Here is an 18925-nt window from a genome sequence, read left to right as displayed (position 1 = left end):
ATGAATTAAATTTAAGACCTAAATTTATTCAAGTTCAGTGTGGAGTTTTGTGCACAAAGTTAAAGTTTATTAGTGAGAGAGGGAACTTGCATTCTTACACTACTTGAAAATGGTGACAAGGCAACAACATTACTGTTTATTGCAATAACTTCTGGGACAATAAACCAGTGAAATGTGTTATTGTGACAGGCCTATTCATCTGCGGAGGTTTGTGTTTGCAGGTTAATCCCTCAACTGCAGAATGCGACATAAGATGTTGAATCTTGCCTGGGTTATCCTGCTACATACCTTGTAGAACATGTCTCTCAGATCATCTTTAGGGTTCACCCAGGAGGCCACGGCGTCACAGAAGAAGATGAAATCCTGAGCATCAGAAAAAGGTGCAGCAGGTGTAATTCGACAGACGGTAACTGGGCGACACGTACATCTGCAGCGGACTACGCCTCACCTGCACCACGCCTCCAGGATTCACACCGATCATTATGCAAATCCCTCGGAAGGCAGAGTCTTTCTCCTCGTTGTCTCGGATGTTGCGGAGAGACGTGCACCTGGAGGACGTCAACAAGAGAGCAATGAGCAGCAGATTTCTACCGTTTTCTCACAGCTGCGATTTGTGCGAAAGGCGAGGCTTCCCACCAGGGTCGGATAAACTGCGGCAGCATGGGGGCGACCTCCTGAGGGCAAACGTAACCCAGTCTGCCTATGGTGATGGCTGCAACAGGAGCGCAGACGGCGTTAAGCGAGTAACAAAGGTGTTAGCTGGGAGCAGTACATGAGGAGCGAACGTCTACACACCTGTGTTTTCCAGCAGGGTTTTGGGTGTGTTGGGTCGGTTAATGATCTCAACCAGCTGGTTCAGAACCATAGCTATGTATGGCTGCATCTCCACTCCTGATGGGAGAAGAAAGAACAAGGTCAGACACACAACATCTAAAGTTTAAACTAGGAGCATTGAGATACTGGTACTGACCCATCTGCATGCAGATCTCCCCTATGGCCCAGGTGGCGTTGTTGCACACGGAGATGAATTCTGGGTTCAGATTTGTCCCGAGGATCGGCATAAATTCAGCTAAAGGACAAAGATGTCATTAAAAAAAATAATCATCCAGATTTGTGTAATTTTTTTTCCTAACTTTTTAAGGTCACGTTTCACAAAAAACCCACAATGTGAAGTTGTTCTCAAGTGCCTTTAATATGCTGAGTGTGGGTGTTAGGGAGGAAGAGGAGGAGATAGTTACCGATACACGGTTTGACGTGAGGGAAGCAGGCCTTGGTCAGGTCACCCAGCAGAGCAAATGAACTCTGCCTCACCTCAGGCATCGTATCCTGAAACAAAATCACACAAACAAAGGCCGACATAAACAAAATCTGCTGACCTGAAATGGGTTAATGGCACATCCACTGACTACCTGGGACTGATCAGAGCCGAAAATATGCAGGTTTCCTACATATTTTCACATCATGGATGGACAAACGCATGGCGGACAGAACAATAAATGGATGGATGGACCAACCTTGCAGAATAGGGAAGGGTAGGTCAGTCTGTCTGCTTCTATATGTAAACCTGGAAAAACTCAGTTGTATATTTTTCTACACCAAGTAAACGAATCTGGGGACAAAACTGTATCTCTCAAAAGCCTTCAACGTGCCTTGAACCTAGCGGTGGGCATTTATCGTATTGTTTATCATTTATCATGATAAGCTTCTTGTCATGATAAGAATTATGATTTATCGTTGTCACAACAGCTTACGATTAATAAAGTTTAAAACCTCCCACAACTGTCGACATTGTCAGGATTGTTAGTTTTACTATTTTCTTCTTTATTTGTTCAATTAGAGCATCAATAAATCTCAACAAGATGGATGGATGCAGATTTATGTAAGAATCTGTGGCAGATAGATGCTCTCTGCTTAATTTGACTGAGCTTGAGTAGAGCTTGGTCAAGACCTACTCAGAGCCAGGGGGGTTCCTATGGGGTGGCCATGGCCCCTAACCCCTGGACAATCATTGGACCCCCCGGCCAGGCAATTGGTTGTTGCAATATGGAGGTAACTCACCAGTAGGCCACCAGAACAAGCAGTTCCCCTCCAAAACAGTTGGAGGCAGCGGTGATGGCATTTATTTATCAGCTTCCAGAAAATATTTTCTGTATTTAGTGAATTATTTGGAAAATGTGGATGTTGTTCTCCGAAGTGGCCCTAGTGCCAATTAATTGTTGGCCACCACATCAGTACACGCCTGATCACCACTATGAGAATGTTCCTGCTCCACCACTGCCGAATGATGCCCCTAAAGACCACCTACTTCACAAGTGTCTAACAATTTGCTTTGGTCTTTCACGTAAAAACCCAAATCAAAAAAATGCTGTGGTTGTAATGCGACAAAACGTGAAGGAGTTTAAACACTCTTTCTATAATAAAAATTATAGAAAGAGAAGATATGAGCACATTTTTCATAATTCCACATCATAAAGACCTGAAGCTGCTTTCTCAGACTAGATGGGATGCGAAGGTGATGAAATCCACTCTCACCTGCATGCACTGGAACAGCAGGGTCATGATGTTGCTGCGGGCCACCAGCGTGTCGACGTGGCCCCCGAGGCCCTCAGCCAAGCCGCTTAATAGATCCAGGGCCACAATCATGAAGTCCTTATCTGGTGCTTCGTACTGGTCTGGCTGCTGACTGTACATCTGAGAAACGCCAACACAGCGGTTTTCATTTCATGCAACTATACAGGCTTCACACGCTTTAACCCAGTAAACTTCAAGCACTTTCAAGGTAAGTTTCCAAACATTTCCAGCACCACACTTTGCCAACAGAAACAATAGAAATGAAACAAAAATGACAGCTACAATTCTCTATTATGGACTTAATAACTTAACTGCAGTTTGAATATCAAGTATTTCAAACACGTTCCAAACCCTGAAAAAACCTGATTGAAATTCAAGCACCCATACGAACCCCGATTATTAAAATCAGCGTGTTACGGTAAAATGCTGTGACGCGGCTCACCATGGCCTGAGCCAGCGTCTTCTGGACCAGGGTCACGCAGCGCTGGTACACAGGCTCGCAGTACGGGAGGAAGCCGCTCTGCAGCGCCGTGGCAACCGACGACAGACACTCCAGCAGAGGAAAGAGGTCTTTGTCCTCGTCCTTCAGCTCGTTCCATTTGGCTATCAGAGGCGGCATCAGCTTCTGGATGTACTCCTTCAAAAAAAAAAAAAAAAAAAAAACCCGAAAAGCAAAATGTTTCAGTCCCAAGCTGCGTGAATGTGTGTGTGAATGTGTGTGTGCGTGTGACCGCTGAGCTCACAGGCTGGTTGAGGTGGTGTCCCACAGAATCAGCCAGCGTTCCTATAGCGTCGTAGAGGATCAGCAGGTTCTTGTGCTGATATTTCCCGAAAGCGAAAACCAGCGTGTCCAGGATGAAGCTGAGGTACGGCACCAGCTCCGTGCACGCCTCCTCCTCCAGCGTGGCGAAGGCGCTGTGGCCAACAGGATATGGGTGAGGAAGACGACTGAGCAGGAAGTGAAGAAGAGCACAGAGGAAAGCTGAGAGCCGCACCTGCACGCCGCCTCCTGCACCCTTTTGTTCCCATCCAGGATGCGTTTGAGAAGCTCGGTCATGAGGGGCTTGAGGTGGGCGTCGGGGGGCTGGCTAACCACCCAGTGGGCGTAGCGACTCAGCGTCCAGCAGGCGATGGAGCGCACCAGAGCCTTCTTGTCGCATAAGCACTGGATGAGATGAGGAATCAGCTCTGGCAAGTAGGGAACCATTCCCTGCATGCAGCCTGAAAAGAGGACGAGAGCTTACATTTCTTCCTGTTTTATGTTAAAATTTATATTTTAATGTGATTTTTGAGTCTGTGTCTAACCCTCAGCGATGGCGCCAAGCACCAAGATGCCAGACTCCTTGATGACCCAGTCAGGATGGAACAGCAGGCCTTTGAGCAGAGGCAGGAGATGTGGAAGCAGCTCCTCACGAAACACGTTGGCCAGAACATCCAGAGCCGCAGCCGAGCATTTTCCTGGGAGTCAGAGACCGACGGACGAGATTAGAGACGCACCGATAGGTGAAAAGCTTCTGCTGTCCTTCACTGTCATTCACCATGTTTTATTGATCTATGCCATAAAGCCCAATAAAATTAATGGTAACATCTAACATAATTTGGGCTTCTAATGAGAAAATCAAGAATTTTGTCATTCAAACCTACTGTAATTCCTTTTTAACAATGGATGAAAACAGAGGGGAAAAAACAAGAAACAGTTAAAACAGACAACTGGACAGGTAAAAAGTTTTGAAATAGAAATATTTTCCATACTTCAGATGTTAAAGGATATTTTCACACCTGATACTCCAGTAGACTCGGTTCGATAGGGGACCAAAATTACAACACTTGTTACATTTTCAGTTGGTGCGGTTCGCTTTCACACTGCACTGTCAAACTAATCAAACTGTTTGAAAACATGTTCCCTCTCTCGCCTGTGGTGGCGCTGCAACAAGAACCACTGAAGGAAACGACACGAAGGCATGAGCACAACGTCCTTCTTTGCAAAATGTAAACGAATGTGTCAGACTTTAGCGATAGTAGGGTTTCTTTTTTGTCTTTGGGAAAAAAAAAAAAAAAAAAACACACTAGCCATTTCTCCCGCTAGGAATGGATTCATGAGTTTGATTTTTAAGCCTTTATCCAGACTGTCCGGCGCCACAGCCTGCTTCCTGCTTTTGGAGCAAACTCTGATCCGCTTGGCTTTAATATGCATTTGAACCGCACCAGAGTTCACTTCAACTGAACTGAGATCTAGGTTTTCAGGCGGACCAGACCTCGCTTTTTTTGGTCCGCATCAGAACTCGACTGCACGTTCACACCTCCCCAAACGAACAAAGTAAAGCAGAAGAAAGACGGTGTGAAAGCTTACGAAGATTCCAATCAGACAACGTGTCGTCGTCATCATCCTCGTCATCGTCTATGTCCTCGCCCTCCTCGCCCTCCCCGCCCTCGTGTTGCAGAGTCACGGTGCGAGACTTGTGGAAGCGAGGCTTGATGTCCTGCTCGCTGTCGGGAATCGTCTCGTCCTCTTCGACGTCTCCCTGGAGGACGATAAGGATTAAGTTTGAAGTAAACTAGATTCTTCTAAGGGCAGAGTTTGTGTGGAGGAAGCATTCGATTTAACAACAGCTGCTTACTTTTAGGAGGATGATGTCGATCTCTGAATACTTCATCCCATTCACCAAGATAGGAATCAGTCTTAAAAAAAAAAAAAAAAACAGGTTTAAATCAGGTGAGCTCCTCCTTCGTTACCTCAATCCATCTGTCAGCACATCTTGACTTACTGGACCAAGTGTCCAGACAGGGCCTCTTTACAGATGGGCTGCTCAGCCAGAGTGAGCCAGAACTCGCAGGCTTCCAGAGCCACGTTCTCATCGGGGTCCTGCGTTCGCTGCAGCATGTACTGCAGACAGAAAGAAACACAACGGCTGGCGGTGAGGGTGAGGAGGAGGAGGAGGAGGACCGTATCTACAATGGCGGTGGTGACAGAAGATCCAACGGTCGCCTCACCTGGATGATGCTGTGCATGTGTGGGATGAGGCGGTCGATGCGAACTTCCAGCAGCATGACCAGAGCCCTGCAGACGTTCTTCCTCACCTCACTGTCTTCGTCACCAGCCAGGGCAAACAGACTCTGCGAAAGGAAAGGAGAAAAAGAAGGATGAATGGATTAAGTGAAGGAGGAGCTGGAGAAAAAGACGGTAAAATAAGGTTTGGGGTAATGTGGAACCTAATCTGCTGCGTTCCACCACATTAGTCAAGGTAAACGTTTTACGCAATGTCCAGGGTTCCTGCAATTTTTTTCGATTTTCTGAAGTTTTTTAATGACATTCTGGATATTTAAACAGAATGTTAAATATAACTTGGGTTAAGAAAACCCAAGTTGGGTTTTCTTAACAGCATTCAGTAGAGATCTTGAAACAAGCCTGAAGTCATGTTTTTAATTCAGTGGCATGATAAAAACTATTTCCTATGCTCTGCTTGGCCTCTTTGCCATCTTAGATTTTGCTCCTTCTCCAAATCTAGAAAACATAAAATGTTTTTTTTTCTGTTCATACAGACAGTAGCGACTCTTTCACTGCTTTCGTTTTCTAAAACCATTCAATAAATATGAAACCGAGCATATTAAACCAGGATTGGGTATTCCAAAAATCTCATTCCAAAAGTTAAATTAAGTCTTCAGTTCAACACTAAGTTCAGCTGAAACGCTCTACTCTGCGGAACGAGCCAGATGAAATCTTTTTATTCCTCACCTCAATAAAAGTATCAATGTTATCCATCAGAGCTTGAGCTCGTCCAATGATGAACTGGTTCACACAAGCGATAGCGTGGGATCTAAAGGAAAACCAAACCAAGAGCTTACTTAAATTAGACTGAAAAAAGGAGAAGGAACAAGACAGGAAAACAACAGAGGTTTACCAACCTGATCTTGGGGCTGCAGTGCTTAAAGAACTGGAGAAACTTGGGGATCATGATGTTGAGGGGTCTGTTCAGAGCGTCGCTGTCCAACAGCTCGGACGAATCCTCACAGATTTTCTGCAGCGCTCCAAAAGAACCCTGAAAGAACGAGGAAACCAGAGCGATCCAATCAAATTAACAATCAGAAACCGGTCCCAGTAAGTCGCGCGGAGGCCGTACCTCGCAGGTGTTGTAGTCCTCAGAGTTGAGCAGATTGCAAAGTTGAGGCAAGAGCTCCGGCCAAGTCTGCAGCTCTCCTTTAGAGGCTATGGTTGTGATCAAAATCCCTTCACGACGAAGAAAAAAATAATAATTTAAATAAACCTGCAGCTGAAAGTTCTGGATTATTTAACACAACACAGCCTTCTACAGCTATAAACATCTGCAAAACACTGTTTCGAGCACCCACACAGCAACTTTTCTGTGTAACAAGTCAGCCTCCCACATGGCAGACTGACTCACAATCACTACAGGGTAACACTTCTTCTTTTTGCTTTTCTCCCACCCCTCCCACCTTCCCCCTTTCTGCCACACCCTCACCGATCGTAGCTCTGATAAGCGGCGACGGATCTCCGATGTTGTTGAGGCATTCTCGTTTGATGAAGTCCGCCACGTTAGGGGGGAAGTTCTGGTAGTGAGCCTTCACATTGTTCTTCAAAATCAGACCACTGAGAGAGCGAGTGGGTTCATCTTCAGAGAGAGAGGATGAAACAGCGTTTTACCATGTGAGAAGCAGGATGCTAGATACAGAACTTGAAACATTAGCATGACAGCACAGCTGAACAGAAAAGTCGGCAATATTGACAATCAAATGTTTTTTTTTTTAAAACTCAATCATACCCTCAGACTTGAGGCTTGTGAGGACAAAGATGAGATAGTTGTTGAAGTCAGGGAACTGGTTAAGCTGCTCCAGTTTCTGGGGCATCGGTTAAGGAGTTCAACCATCCACACTCGGCACAAACATCCTCACACCCTCATCTAACAAAGGGTGTTTTCACGCCTCACAGCCCAATAAACTCTGTCCGATTGAGGACCAAAGTGGCAACATTTGTTCCATTTTCAGCTGGTGCAGGTTGCTTTCACGCCACACTGTCAAACAAACCAAACCCTTTGAAAAACCGGTTCCCTCCCTCGCCTGTGGTGGCGCTGCACCAAGAACCACTGAAGGAAACGACACAAAAACTTCTGAAGAAGACATGAGCACAACTTCCTTCGTGAAATGCAAACAAAAACAGAGTAGTGTCAGATTTTAACGGTTGTATGATTTCTGTTTTGTCTTGGTAAAAGACCACAAACCATCTCCCTCTGGCATAGGAGTCTTGCGTGTGTTTTGGTGAATTTACCAATAATTGCCTGTGCAGTAGTCCACTTTCTGCTTTTGTTGCAGCCTCTGGTCCGCTTGGCATTCATATGCATTCAAACTACACCAGAGTTCACCCAAGCTGAGATCTAGGTTTTTAGGCGGACCAGAATTTGCCTTTTTGGTCTGCATCAGAGAAGGATTGCACATTCACACTTCCCCAAACAAATCAGACTTTCCAGATAAACTAAAATTAGATGAAAGCAGACCTAACAGGGCTGGTGTGAATGCACCCGTAGACCTCTGTTTGGTATTTATGCATCTAATATGTGTGATAAATCTTACTCAAGAGTGATGCTGAGGCAGATTACTGGGATCTATGAAAGAGACATAGGACAAATAAACATGTATACACTTAACATATGTTACCTATTTTTACACTTGGCACATTTGAGATGTCCAAGTTCTAGACTTTCTAGACTCCAGCTTCCAGAGATTTCAAACATTTTAGCCATAAAAATTGTAATTTAATAAATGTATATATATATGATAAAATACATATCTGACTGCACAATTAAATGATTAAATGTATTTTTCCTTACTAATCCAGACCTGGAAAATACTTGAATCAAATTCCATACTTTTCCAGCTTACAGAGAAACCCTGGGCTTTTGGGAGACGCCGGAGTGCCTGCACACAGAACATGCAAACTCCACTCTGAAAAGGTCCAGCTTGGGTTTGCACCAAACATTTTGCAGTGAGGCAACACCGCAAAGCAGCTTTCCACCAGGCATCCATTTAGACATGGTTAAATTTCCACACAGACTGAGAGGTAAGGATACTTCTTGCACAGCTCTCTGAGTGGCTGTATCTGGGGACTGGGAATCTTTGAGCAGCTGAAGCACTTGCTGCAGACCCTGTTCGTCTGGCTGCCACTCCATTCTGTGAAGATAACACATTGATGAGCTGTCTGAAAGGCACGACAACAACGCCTCTAAGTGCTCTCACTCACACCTGTACGTAGAAAACAAGGAAGCCACTCACTAATGATAGTTGATCATCCGTTATATTATTTGCCTCAAACAGAAACTGGCTTTTGAAATACTCAGAAAATGAAAAAAGGCTGAAAATAATATCGAGAACCCGGTTTGATAGCATGAGGGGCTAGGAGCATTTCCTGTTTTCTGATGTATGAATCCCAAAATTAATACAAGCGAGTGCTAAACCACGGTTAATTAGCTTCGGTAAGTTGTAATAAGTTATAAACTAAGAGCTTAGGAGTGTTTTCTACATGAGGCCCAGACGGCGCAATGTCTCTGAGACAGCTAGCAAGCTAGCTTAACGTCAACATGGGTTAAAATGCATATTCACTAGTTTTGAACAGCTATAAAGCGTAAATTACACAGATTCCCGGTCACTGTACTGTATATCTGAACGTGTAATTAACACCAATGACAGAAAGGCTTCCATATGCATGATATAAACAACTGGACATCAACCCAAAGCTAGAACATGTAGCATGTCTAGCTAGCATCTGTATGAAAGTAGCGCGAAAGATTTTACCTGGTTACTCCGGTATGCTGGTTTTATATTTGTACGGAAAAGAGTGCAGTCACGCTGTAAAAAACTAACATTAAACAAAATATCGCAGCTATCTGTGTGACTGTGTAAAAAAAACGCGACAGTCTCTGTAGGTCTGTGTATTTGTTACGCTAGCTTGTGTATGACAGAGATTGCATGCCTTGCGATCAAGCCGGGTGACCTGTTTGATTCCTGCCGGCTTCCGTAGACAACAGAGCTGAACCAGGTGATTACGCAGTAAGACATGTTTTAAAATAACTGCCTTTTTCTTATTGTAAGTGTGGCTGTTCGGTTTTTAAAATGTATCTTTTTGGTACAAAAATACGCTGCGCGTTTAATTTCGTGAATACTGTATATAACTTCTTTTGAGCTCTACTCTTGGCCACTAGATGGCGCCAAGTTCTGATTGCCGTAGTTCAAACATGATTGATTAACATCTACATGCAACAGGTATTGGTTTGATGCTCATTTGGATGAAATAAACTAGACAAATTAGACAAATATTCATTTATAATAAATTTAGTAATAAATAATAATCACACTTTGTATTTAAGCATGTATATTTTGTTTTACTGATGCTATTATGTGATACCTTGTTTTCTTATTCAAAACAAGGGTTTGTTCTTTTGACACCGCTTTTGCTTGACGGGTTATTGCATACTGGCATCTCTAGAATTATCCTTAAAAGCACAAATTCATACATAAAAGGCAGGATTTCACATTATACTTCACCTCAGTTGAATGATTTCTTGTGTTCTTCTTTCTGGAGGTCCTCCTGTTTAAAAATAAAGGTAGCAAAACACAAGGAGCTTATTGAAGCACACAACAAATCTCCCATAATAAAAGGCACCCGAGTTGTAACTTGCAGGACAAAATTATATTTCATAACAAATTATGTCTTTTCGAAACTCATTTACGTCTTCTCTGTATTGTCATCACTCCTTCCTTTATTTTGAAATACTCGACAACACAATTTGTGAAACAAGATTTCGTGTAAGTGGAAACACCTTTAATTGCATGAAATATCACATTTGTTCTTTTCAGAGGAACAGATTATAAATCGATAACTCGAAACTTTATTAAACACTTTTTCAGCATATGACAGTCACAGTAGCAGTTTTTTTCATTAATATATGAAAAATCATTAGTTTTAACATGGGATTTAAAAAAAAAATTCTGCATGTCAGTCAGTTAAGGGGGGTAAATCATCTTCAGCAAAGAGAGCTGATCTCACTCTTGCTGCAGCCCCACTTGCAGCAAGCGTTGGACAGTCCGAACTCTACTTCCCGTCCTTTCCTGCCTGCCCCCCGCAGAGCCTCCAGCAATTCCTCTGAGAGCGGCGAGCGAGCTGAGCGGCTGAACCCAACAGCATTCATCACTTGATCTTTCAGTGCTTGGGAATTAGCAGGATCTTGCTCAGAAAGCTGAGGGATTGGATTCGCCCGCCACAGATCCAGGATTTCTTCACCAATAAGGCCTGATTAAAAGGAGAACATGTATCAAAATCCTGGTTTGACATCAGAGAAAACACAGAAGCACGATGATGTTGGTCACTGGCTCTCTACAGGGAGAGTGTTATTTTTTTCTGTTTCTGTGTGATTTTATATATTAACGACAGCAAAAGTTGCAGCACTCAGGAATTACCTGAAATTTGCTGATGGCACAGTTATAGTGAGTCAGTCTGCTACAGGATGGAGAAGTTAGCCATCAAGTTGTGACAGACTTTATGGAACGATGCAGCATCCACTTCCTTCGTCTCTATTAAAATCTTATAAGCAGTTCATATTTCACCTGCAGTAGATAACTATCTTAGTGTTTTCATTTATTCTAAATCCAGGTTAGTTAGTTAGTTAGTTAGTTAGTTAGTTAGTTAGTTAGTTAGTCCTGTGGCTGAAGGCAACAACATTCCCAAGAGGATTCAAGACTAAAGGTAGCTAAAACCATCTTAAAACAAATCAAGAACGTCATAGCGGATTATGCAAATGCCGTTGCAAGAATCTTTTAATAGTTGAGATGTTTGTTGAGAGCAAAAGCATTTCCAGTCTGAGTGACTAATGTAAAACTAAAGCTGAGTAACATGAAACATTTCACGTGGCTGCTTTCCATACCAGTTAAATTTAGTTTCTTTTCACATCAAGTGTTTCACTCAGGAATAAAAATGTCAAACTATCCATTTACTAATTAATTAAGGACATATAAATCATTTTCTTCCTACATCAGTCATTTCTTTTTAGCTGGGGAAATGACTGATTGTGGTAGGTTCTTCAAGACAGTGACTAACAAAAACTTGATCCAGGATAACTACAACATTCCTGCAATCTACAAAAATGACCCTTAAGGTATTTTTTATTTTTTTGTGTGCAAACTGAAAACATTTCATGTAAAAAAAAAAAAAAATGCTTCAGTGGTTTTATTTTAAAGAAGTGTCACATAAACAAGTGTGACAACCTGTACAATCTCCTTTCATTTCGATCTTTTACAAAGCAAAAATGTCTGTCCAATTTTGTGATTGGTGCCTGTGAAAAAGCTGGTGAACAGCAGCATTGTGCGATGCGTTGCAGTGACAGAAAAGGCTCACAGAAAGCTTTACAAGGAACTTGTTAGAGATGAGCTGATGATGTTTATCCTGGCTGGTGCAGATTCAAGGTTTTATTTAAGGCTTGAGCTGCAAATTTGATAGAAGTAGTAGTTTTTAGTCCAACTGAAAATAAAGAAATGCAAGATTTATCCCAATCTGTTGAATCAAGCCACATGCCCATAGCACTTGCAGGTTGTTGTTTGATGAGGTTTTAGAAGGTAAATTGTTAGTTTTGACAAATTTAATGAATGGGGGGAGAGGAGGGGAATCAGATTTTTAACTATTTGACCAGTAGATCACCAATTACAGTCATTCAAGAAAAACTGGTAAATTTTGTTCTCTGGCCAAATGATTGGTCCCTTTTTATAATTTATTCTTCTTTCAAGAAAAACATACCTCCTCCCTAACAAAGGGAGTCAAAGAAATAATTGCACATTCATTACAGGTGCAATTACATCAGATGTTTAATTTTCACTTTGAACTACTAGACTTTCTTTATCTTTTCTTGTTGCTGTTATTTTTGTTTGGTTTTCTATCAGTTTTTATACCTCTCAATAAACTACTTTAAACATTGTTTTATTATTTTATTGATTACTGGTTGTTGTTTTTGTTTGTTACTATGATTGTCAATGCAATCTTTTCTCTTTTAGGGACAGAAAAGAAGATCTGAATTTGAATGATGAAAATAGCCATAAATTCAAAGTGAATTTTTATTATCTTACCTGAGTCTTCCGCGCTTCTTCTCCAGCGAGAACCACCACATGTGAAAATGACGGCTCGTATGAACTCTCTTCCGCACAGTTTTACCCCATAAAATGAGGAATGACCGTCGGTACACTGCGCAAGGTGCACAAATACCATGAACAGGCCTAATGTCAGCAGGGCTCCTTTCAACATGCTGAAAGAATGAATGTCTCTGTGACTCAGGATATTTATTTTTTATCTTTTATTTTTGGATGGTCTGATCACTTTATAAAGGCTTCAGAGCCTCACTTCCACTTATCAGCATCCTGAGAGATAAAACTGGTAACCTTTAGGGGCAACAATGCTGGCAGAAAAAGAATGATGCGAGAACTGGTGTCAACAGAACTCTCGGTAATCCAATCACCTGTGACCTTCAGCTGGCCTTTCAGTCCCTGACATCAGTCAGGTTGTGCCCTATGTCATCAGCATCGTCTCCTTGTCGATATCTATTCCACTTTGGATGGAGATTACAATCCATTCAGCCAAAAATTCCCCACGATGCCATAGGCTGGTGACACACACAAGATACTCTGTCCTTATTATTGTTTTGTTTTGTTCAGAAATATAGGAAATGGCTTCAGGATTGGGCATCACCATTAGGACAAAAAGTTGGTCTGATGTAATCAGTGTGCCTTTTTTCAATGTTTATTGAGTGTTTTTTGTATGTATGTATGTATGTATCATTTTTGATTTCACAATTATGTGCTATCTGCAAGATAGCAAGGCTCCATATCTCTGATCCTGGTTCTTGATGTATTTTACAAAGCAGCATCAAAGCTAATCTCAAATGGAAAAAGCACAAACAGGAACTGGAAGTGCTCTCTCAAGACAAGAACACGCACTGGTTGATTAGAAGCAAATAGAACATGAGATTCATGAATTGAGTACCTCTGCAGCCTTTTGCAACTTACCAAGTAATTGTCCACTTTGCTGCTGGATTTTAAAGTAATTTGTGTCCCAAGAGCTCAGCGTAAAATGTATTCTGTGCAATCTTGCATAAAATACTGGGAATTTATAAAGATTATGACTAAACAAGAAAAAATAATTTCAGATTTAATCAATCAACAGTGTGCAATTTACAAAAGAATTACAGCACCACAAGTGGCGATTTAATGCCAGGCCTCTGTGAAAGTTACAGACAGAACCTGTCCCCCAATCAGAAAGCGAATATTGCACTGACGTTAGAACCGCCTCACGTGTAAGCCAATCAGCATTTGAGAAGGGGCGGCACAATGTATGGAGGGTAGCAACAGTTGCCCCGGTGAAGGCTAGGCGCCATAGTCACGGTAGTCCTGGCGACAAGAGCCAAGCAACCGGAGTCAACAACAACAAGCGGGATCAAAAGGAATAAACTTTATCGACTATTCAGGACAACGCCGGGAAATACAGGTGAAAACATCTCAGAAGTGATCATGTATTTTTTATGTTGATTACATGCGTGTGCTGGTGCGTTTTATGGTGAAACGTGAAATCCGTCGAGCGTGTCGTGTGATGAAAAGTGGTTGCTAGCTTCTTTCCAAACGCAGACCGTTGTTATGGCGATGTCAGATCTTTGATAAGAGCACAAGATGGCGGCTGGCTTCTAGTGCCAATTGTACTTTTTTTTTATTTTTAATTTTAGCTCTATCTGACCTCATGTTCGTGTTGGTTTTTTGACAGTTTCCACGAAACTATGCTGAGGCGTGATTGTGTAGCGTGGTTGTCCACTTGAGATATAGGAAGCTAGTAGGCAGCTAGCTCACTTAAACGTCACAAGTCGACGCAGGCTGCTAGCGAGGAAAGCTACGTATCACTTTCTCGCGCTGAACTCACTTATCAAGCAGCTGTCTAACTGCATTAGTCATCGACGCGAGTCAAACACGCACACATTTTTAGTGTGCATGCGTTCTGAAAATGAGAGATGCGTATGTTTAACAATCTTTTTACGACTTTGAAAAAGTTTTTGGTGTGACATTGGATTCTTGAAGTCACTCCCGAGCGCACGGTGTGCCACATGATCGACGAGTTGTGGGGAGTGGAGGGTATGGCAGGCCGTTTGTGAAATCACACTGCGATTACTAATTACTTTTAAATGCAAATAACACGGTTCCCCCTTGTCGGAGTATGTATATATATTTTTTACGTATCAGTATTAAATGAAAGACATCTATTTAAAACAAGTATTTCAAGGTTTCAGCTAGAAATATTTAAATGGGGGAAAATGATTTAATATGTAAAAGAAACATCAGAGGGTATAAGCGATGCTTTGATGGGTTGTACATTTGTCGTTTACATAAACAATACATCAGATTTCAACTCTTTCCTGCGATCAACTTTTCATCCATCATGTAGGTAATTATTTTTGTTTCAAAAACCCGAATTTCCTCCCTTAAGTTGTATAAGACTTTGCATTTTAGATGTCCAAGTGTAATCAATAGTATAAATAGAGTTTAACACAATCGTTAGGAAATTATTCTGAATAATTCTTCCAATCCAGTAAAGTCTGTATGGTAGTTAAACAAAATTACCAAGAGTTTTCAATTTATTAGTTAGTTATTATTTCATTGGCCTTGATCCAAGGCAGCTGTACTCTCTATAACCTGATTGCCATAGCAACCTCCAAATGGTAACAGGATAACTCTGCTTGCTGGTTTATATACTGAAGGGTTAAATGACTCCATGTGTGCTCCAGCCAGAAATTACTTTGCTGATGTCTAAAACACCTTTTTGAAGTACTGGTAATAATAAACCCAATCTATCTAATTTATTCATAATTGTTCATTCTCATGTTTCTCACTGCTGCAGTGAGGTCTTATGTAAAATGTGATTACTTAGTCAAAAAAAAAATCAGGCACATATGATGGATTTTCTGGCAGATATCAGGAGCTGTAGCAGTGGCCTCATTTATTGTAGCAGGAATGACATTTGAAGATAACTGAAATGACACAAACAGTATTTTTGCGCAGCTGAAATAAATATTCTATTTAAATATGAAGAACTGATTTGACAAATATCTGGTTGGAGGTTTCTGTCCACATATTATGTCATAAAATTGCTTCCCATATTAGGCTTGTGCACAAACTTGAAACAAACTTCCAAAAAAAAAAAAACCTAAAAATTCTGAAACAGAGTTTCTTTAAATCAAGGCTGAAAAACCACCTGTCTAGAGCTGCCTTTGATTAGCAGCATTGATCAATGTGCTTAATTTATATTTTCCTGATGATTTTTGACGATGGTATTTGACAAGATGTGATGCTTACTGCTTGCTTCATAATTGGGTGCTGTCTTCTGCTTTTATTGTGTAAAGCATTTTGATTTGCATTTGCCTTGTTCCTTAAAAGTGCAATACAAATGAACTTATTATCACTTAATATATTTCACTTGTGCGTGAAAGACTGACATAAAATTAGGTGAGAGAAATTAGTTAGAAAGAGAGGTCATGTTCTTATTTATTATTAAAACATTCTTACCAGATTTAAAAAAAAGGAAACTCCTGAGTTCTTAGACCTATTCTGCTTCACACACACACACACACACACACACACAAAATAGTGCACACAAGGTTTGCTTGAGTAAAAACATGTAGTGTATCGATAATAAGTAAGCAATTTGGGTTTCATTGTTTGTTCCCGGCACTTTAGTTAATGAGCGCTGCCTCCTTTTCATCCACAGAACTGGTGCCTCAACGGATTGGTTGCCATGGCGACTTGTGGATACTCTGAGGACCTTCAGCCTCAGCAGGCCAACGCAGTAACCATAGCAACGCCTGCTACCACCACGCCCTCATCTGCCAAAACTGCACACTTCCTGTCCGAGCTCCCGGCAGCCTCTGGAAGCGTTTCGTCGGCCAGCCAAGCGGCCAGGGCCTCTAAAGCAGGACAGGATGCACTTTGTTCACAAGCGCCACCCACCCAGAGCCAGAAGGCAGTGGTGCCAACTACGCCCACGCAGCACTACGTGGGCCCTGATATCCAGCACGCTGCTGTCCAGAAGAGTAATGGCCAGAGCGCTTCGCCCCAGTACATCATAGTGACTGTTACAGGTGAGAGGCTGTCGTGTAATTACATCGCATTAATTAGTTCGCCTACTCCTCATTCGTTATGGCCCTTAGCTAAACTCAGTCTGGTGATTGTTTAGTTTCAGCACGAAGTGACCAGACCAGATTCACAAAGCAGAGGCTACGCCCTTTAGAAAAAGATAAAAAAAAATAATAGATAATGGCATCCTCTTTCCATCTGCTTTGAATTTTAGAAGCCGCATTGCTGTCTGTGTGTATGACACTAAAAATGCCATAAAGCAGCAGCTCTATGCAAGTCTGCGCTCCTGTTGGATATCAATACACTGCAAAAACACTAAATCTTATCAAGTATATTTGGTCAAATATCTTAGTGCACTGGGATTAAGACAAAACTAACTTACGAGTATTTATTCTTAGAAGCTTGGTTTTGATCAATAATTCCTTATTATTGATTTAAAAAGTACTAGCTCCACTGACATATTATTTCACTAATAACATGGAATAAAGTTACTTGTCAGCTAGTTTTGCTTTATTTCAATTGTACTAAGATATTTGCACTAGAAACTAAACCAAAAATACTTGGTATGGTTTTATATTTTTGCATTATAACTTTTGAAACTTTATTTGTGTGACAGTAGTGCTGGACGCCATCTTTGGATCAGGAGTCCTGAGCGTATATATTTTTTATATTTAATATGGCTTTGGGTAGAAATACACCAGTTTCACCGAATCACATTTGGACACAATCGATGTACGCCGATCACACAATTTGATTGCTAACATGATCTAATCACTAGCACAAATTTTACCAGTTCAGCACGATATATTTCCAAACCACTGAATTCGTCTTTCTCGTATACTGGGGGTAAAGCCTCGCCTGTTTGCAGCTGACTGTCAGTGTGCAGCTGTAGGTCGGCTACTACAACAGTTTTACTTAGCGTCTTCTCTGCCCCTGAAGCCGGATTGTAGCTGATCTTGGTGTTTCAGTTCTGTTTAACGCATGAAGGTTTCAACCTGTATTCTCAATACTCACGGAAAAGTTACACAAACGTCTAACTTGCTTTTGTTTAAGACCAAAAATGAAAAATAATGTTCCCGCTGCTGCTAAAAGGAAATATTTCCAAACAGCTAAATTTGTTTTCCCTGGAAGGGGGGAGGGACACAGGGTAGCTTTCTCCAAGCCAGTTGAGTAACAGTGTGTAACAGTAGGTGAGGGAGGGGCCGTGTGGAGATCCGCTACGCTCCCCAACAGCTGCTGAAAACCCTTCTTGCTCGTTCTTTCTTTGGGGTCTCATTAAAAGAAGATTTCAAACTGATTTTAAAACCATGGTATACCTTTAATCAGTTTTAATGGGTTTTTACTAGCTCAATGTTGTTGTTTTTTTTCTCATGTGTGTAACAAATGGACCTCCCATAACCTGATCCTATGTGTCTTGTATGTTAAATTTAGGGCCTATCTATTCCTAGATGGCTTTGCCTGATTGTATCAGGTAACACTGTGCACTCTCACCTAGAGTTAAAAGCTCACAGGCCCGGGCCTGGTTCCCATTTCATAATGTAGTGCAACTAGTTGGACCAGAACTCTGAATCTGAATATTTATTAGCAGTTCCAGCTCATAAAATGACCCCATTCAGCTTATTTGTTGTTGGGGTTTTTTTTTTTTTCTATTTTGCTAAGAGCTTTTAGGATTTTTAAAATTCCTAAAAGTGTTGTTTTAGGACAACACTGTTTAGGAAGTGTTGTCCTAAAACAGGGATGCCCAAAGTGGGTCCTGGAGGGCCGGCATCCTGCGTGTTTTAGCTCTCTCCCTGGTTTAACGCACCTGGATCAAATGATGGCTCGTTAGAAGCCTAAGAAGAACATTGACAAGCTGAAAAGGTTGTTAGTACAACCAGGGAGAAAACTAAAAACATGCAGGACACCGGCCCTGGAGGACCGACTTTGGGCACCCCTGGTCTAAAACAACACTTTTGCTGACTTAAAACTACAGTCAGCAACATTTAAAAATGCTATTGAAATTAGCATTTTGAACGATCATCATCGCTCAGTGGGAAAATAAGCTCTTATTTCAGGAAGACATGCAGTTTTTTATATATATATATATATATATATATATATATATATATATTTTTTTTTTTTTTTTTTTTTTTTTGGGGGGGGGGGGGGGTGAAAAAAAAACCCATTCTTCACATTTTTTTATGGATTTTTTTTTAAG

The 18925-nt window shown here is 41.5% G+C and overlaps 3 protein-coding genes across 5 annotated transcripts in view; 1 reads left to right on the top strand and 2 right to left on the bottom strand.

The window, feature by feature from the left end:
• Window positions 1-207: 207 nt before the first annotated feature.
• Window positions 208-9675, bottom strand: LOC106960594 (transportin-2-like). Its single transcript, XM_015053756.1, has 22 exons — window positions 9373-9675; window positions 8652-8751; window positions 7350-7425; window positions 7050-7199; window positions 6690-6796; window positions 6475-6608; window positions 6305-6386; window positions 5563-5685; window positions 5337-5455; window positions 5190-5250; window positions 4922-5093; window positions 3877-4029; window positions 3567-3792; window positions 3315-3486; window positions 3014-3208; window positions 2533-2691; window positions 1239-1326; window positions 971-1069; window positions 796-891; window positions 637-712; window positions 449-548; window positions 208-363 (listed from the first exon to the last, which is right to left on the bottom strand). The coding sequence occupies exons 2-22, from the start codon at window positions 8748-8750 to the stop codon at window positions 223-225; spliced, it is 2628 nt and encodes an 875-aa protein (XP_014909242.1). The 5' UTR covers window position 8751; window positions 9373-9675; the 3' UTR covers window positions 208-222.
• A 706-nt stretch (window positions 9676-10381) lies between these two features.
• On the bottom strand, window positions 10382-13402 carry rln3b (relaxin 3b). Its single transcript, XM_015053726.1, has 2 exons — window positions 12691-13402; window positions 10382-10867 (listed from the first exon to the last, which is right to left on the bottom strand). Exons 1-2 carry the CDS (start codon window positions 12863-12865, stop codon window positions 10602-10604), a joined length of 441 nt encoding a protein of 146 aa, XP_014909212.1. The 5' UTR covers window positions 12866-13402; the 3' UTR covers window positions 10382-10601.
• Window positions 13403-13943: 541 nt separating this feature from the next.
• Window positions 13944-18925, top strand: part of LOC106960593 (MHC class II regulatory factor RFX1) — a 19514-nt gene continuing 14532 nt past the window's right edge. For 2 of the 3 annotated variants that reach the window (XM_015053754.1, XM_015053752.1), the window contains exons 1-2: window positions 13945-14101; window positions 16364-16733. In XM_015053754.1, the coding sequence (XP_014909240.1) occupies window positions 16391-16733 (343 nt within the window). In that variant the 5' untranslated portion in view covers window positions 13945-14101; window positions 16364-16390. Of the gene's footprint in view, window positions 14102-16363; window positions 16734-18925 lie in introns of all 3 variants that reach the window. The other variant, XM_015053753.1, reaches the window with a different exon arrangement.

This window comes from Poecilia latipinna, unplaced genomic scaffold, assembly GCF_001443285.1.
Source record: "Poecilia latipinna isolate Pla-1442-1.1 unplaced genomic scaffold, P_latipinna-1.0 Scaffold1200, whole genome shotgun sequence".
NCBI lineage: Eukaryota > Metazoa > Chordata > Actinopteri > Cyprinodontiformes > Poeciliidae > Poecilia > Poecilia latipinna.
This window is presented reverse-complemented; position numbering and strand designations above follow the sequence as displayed.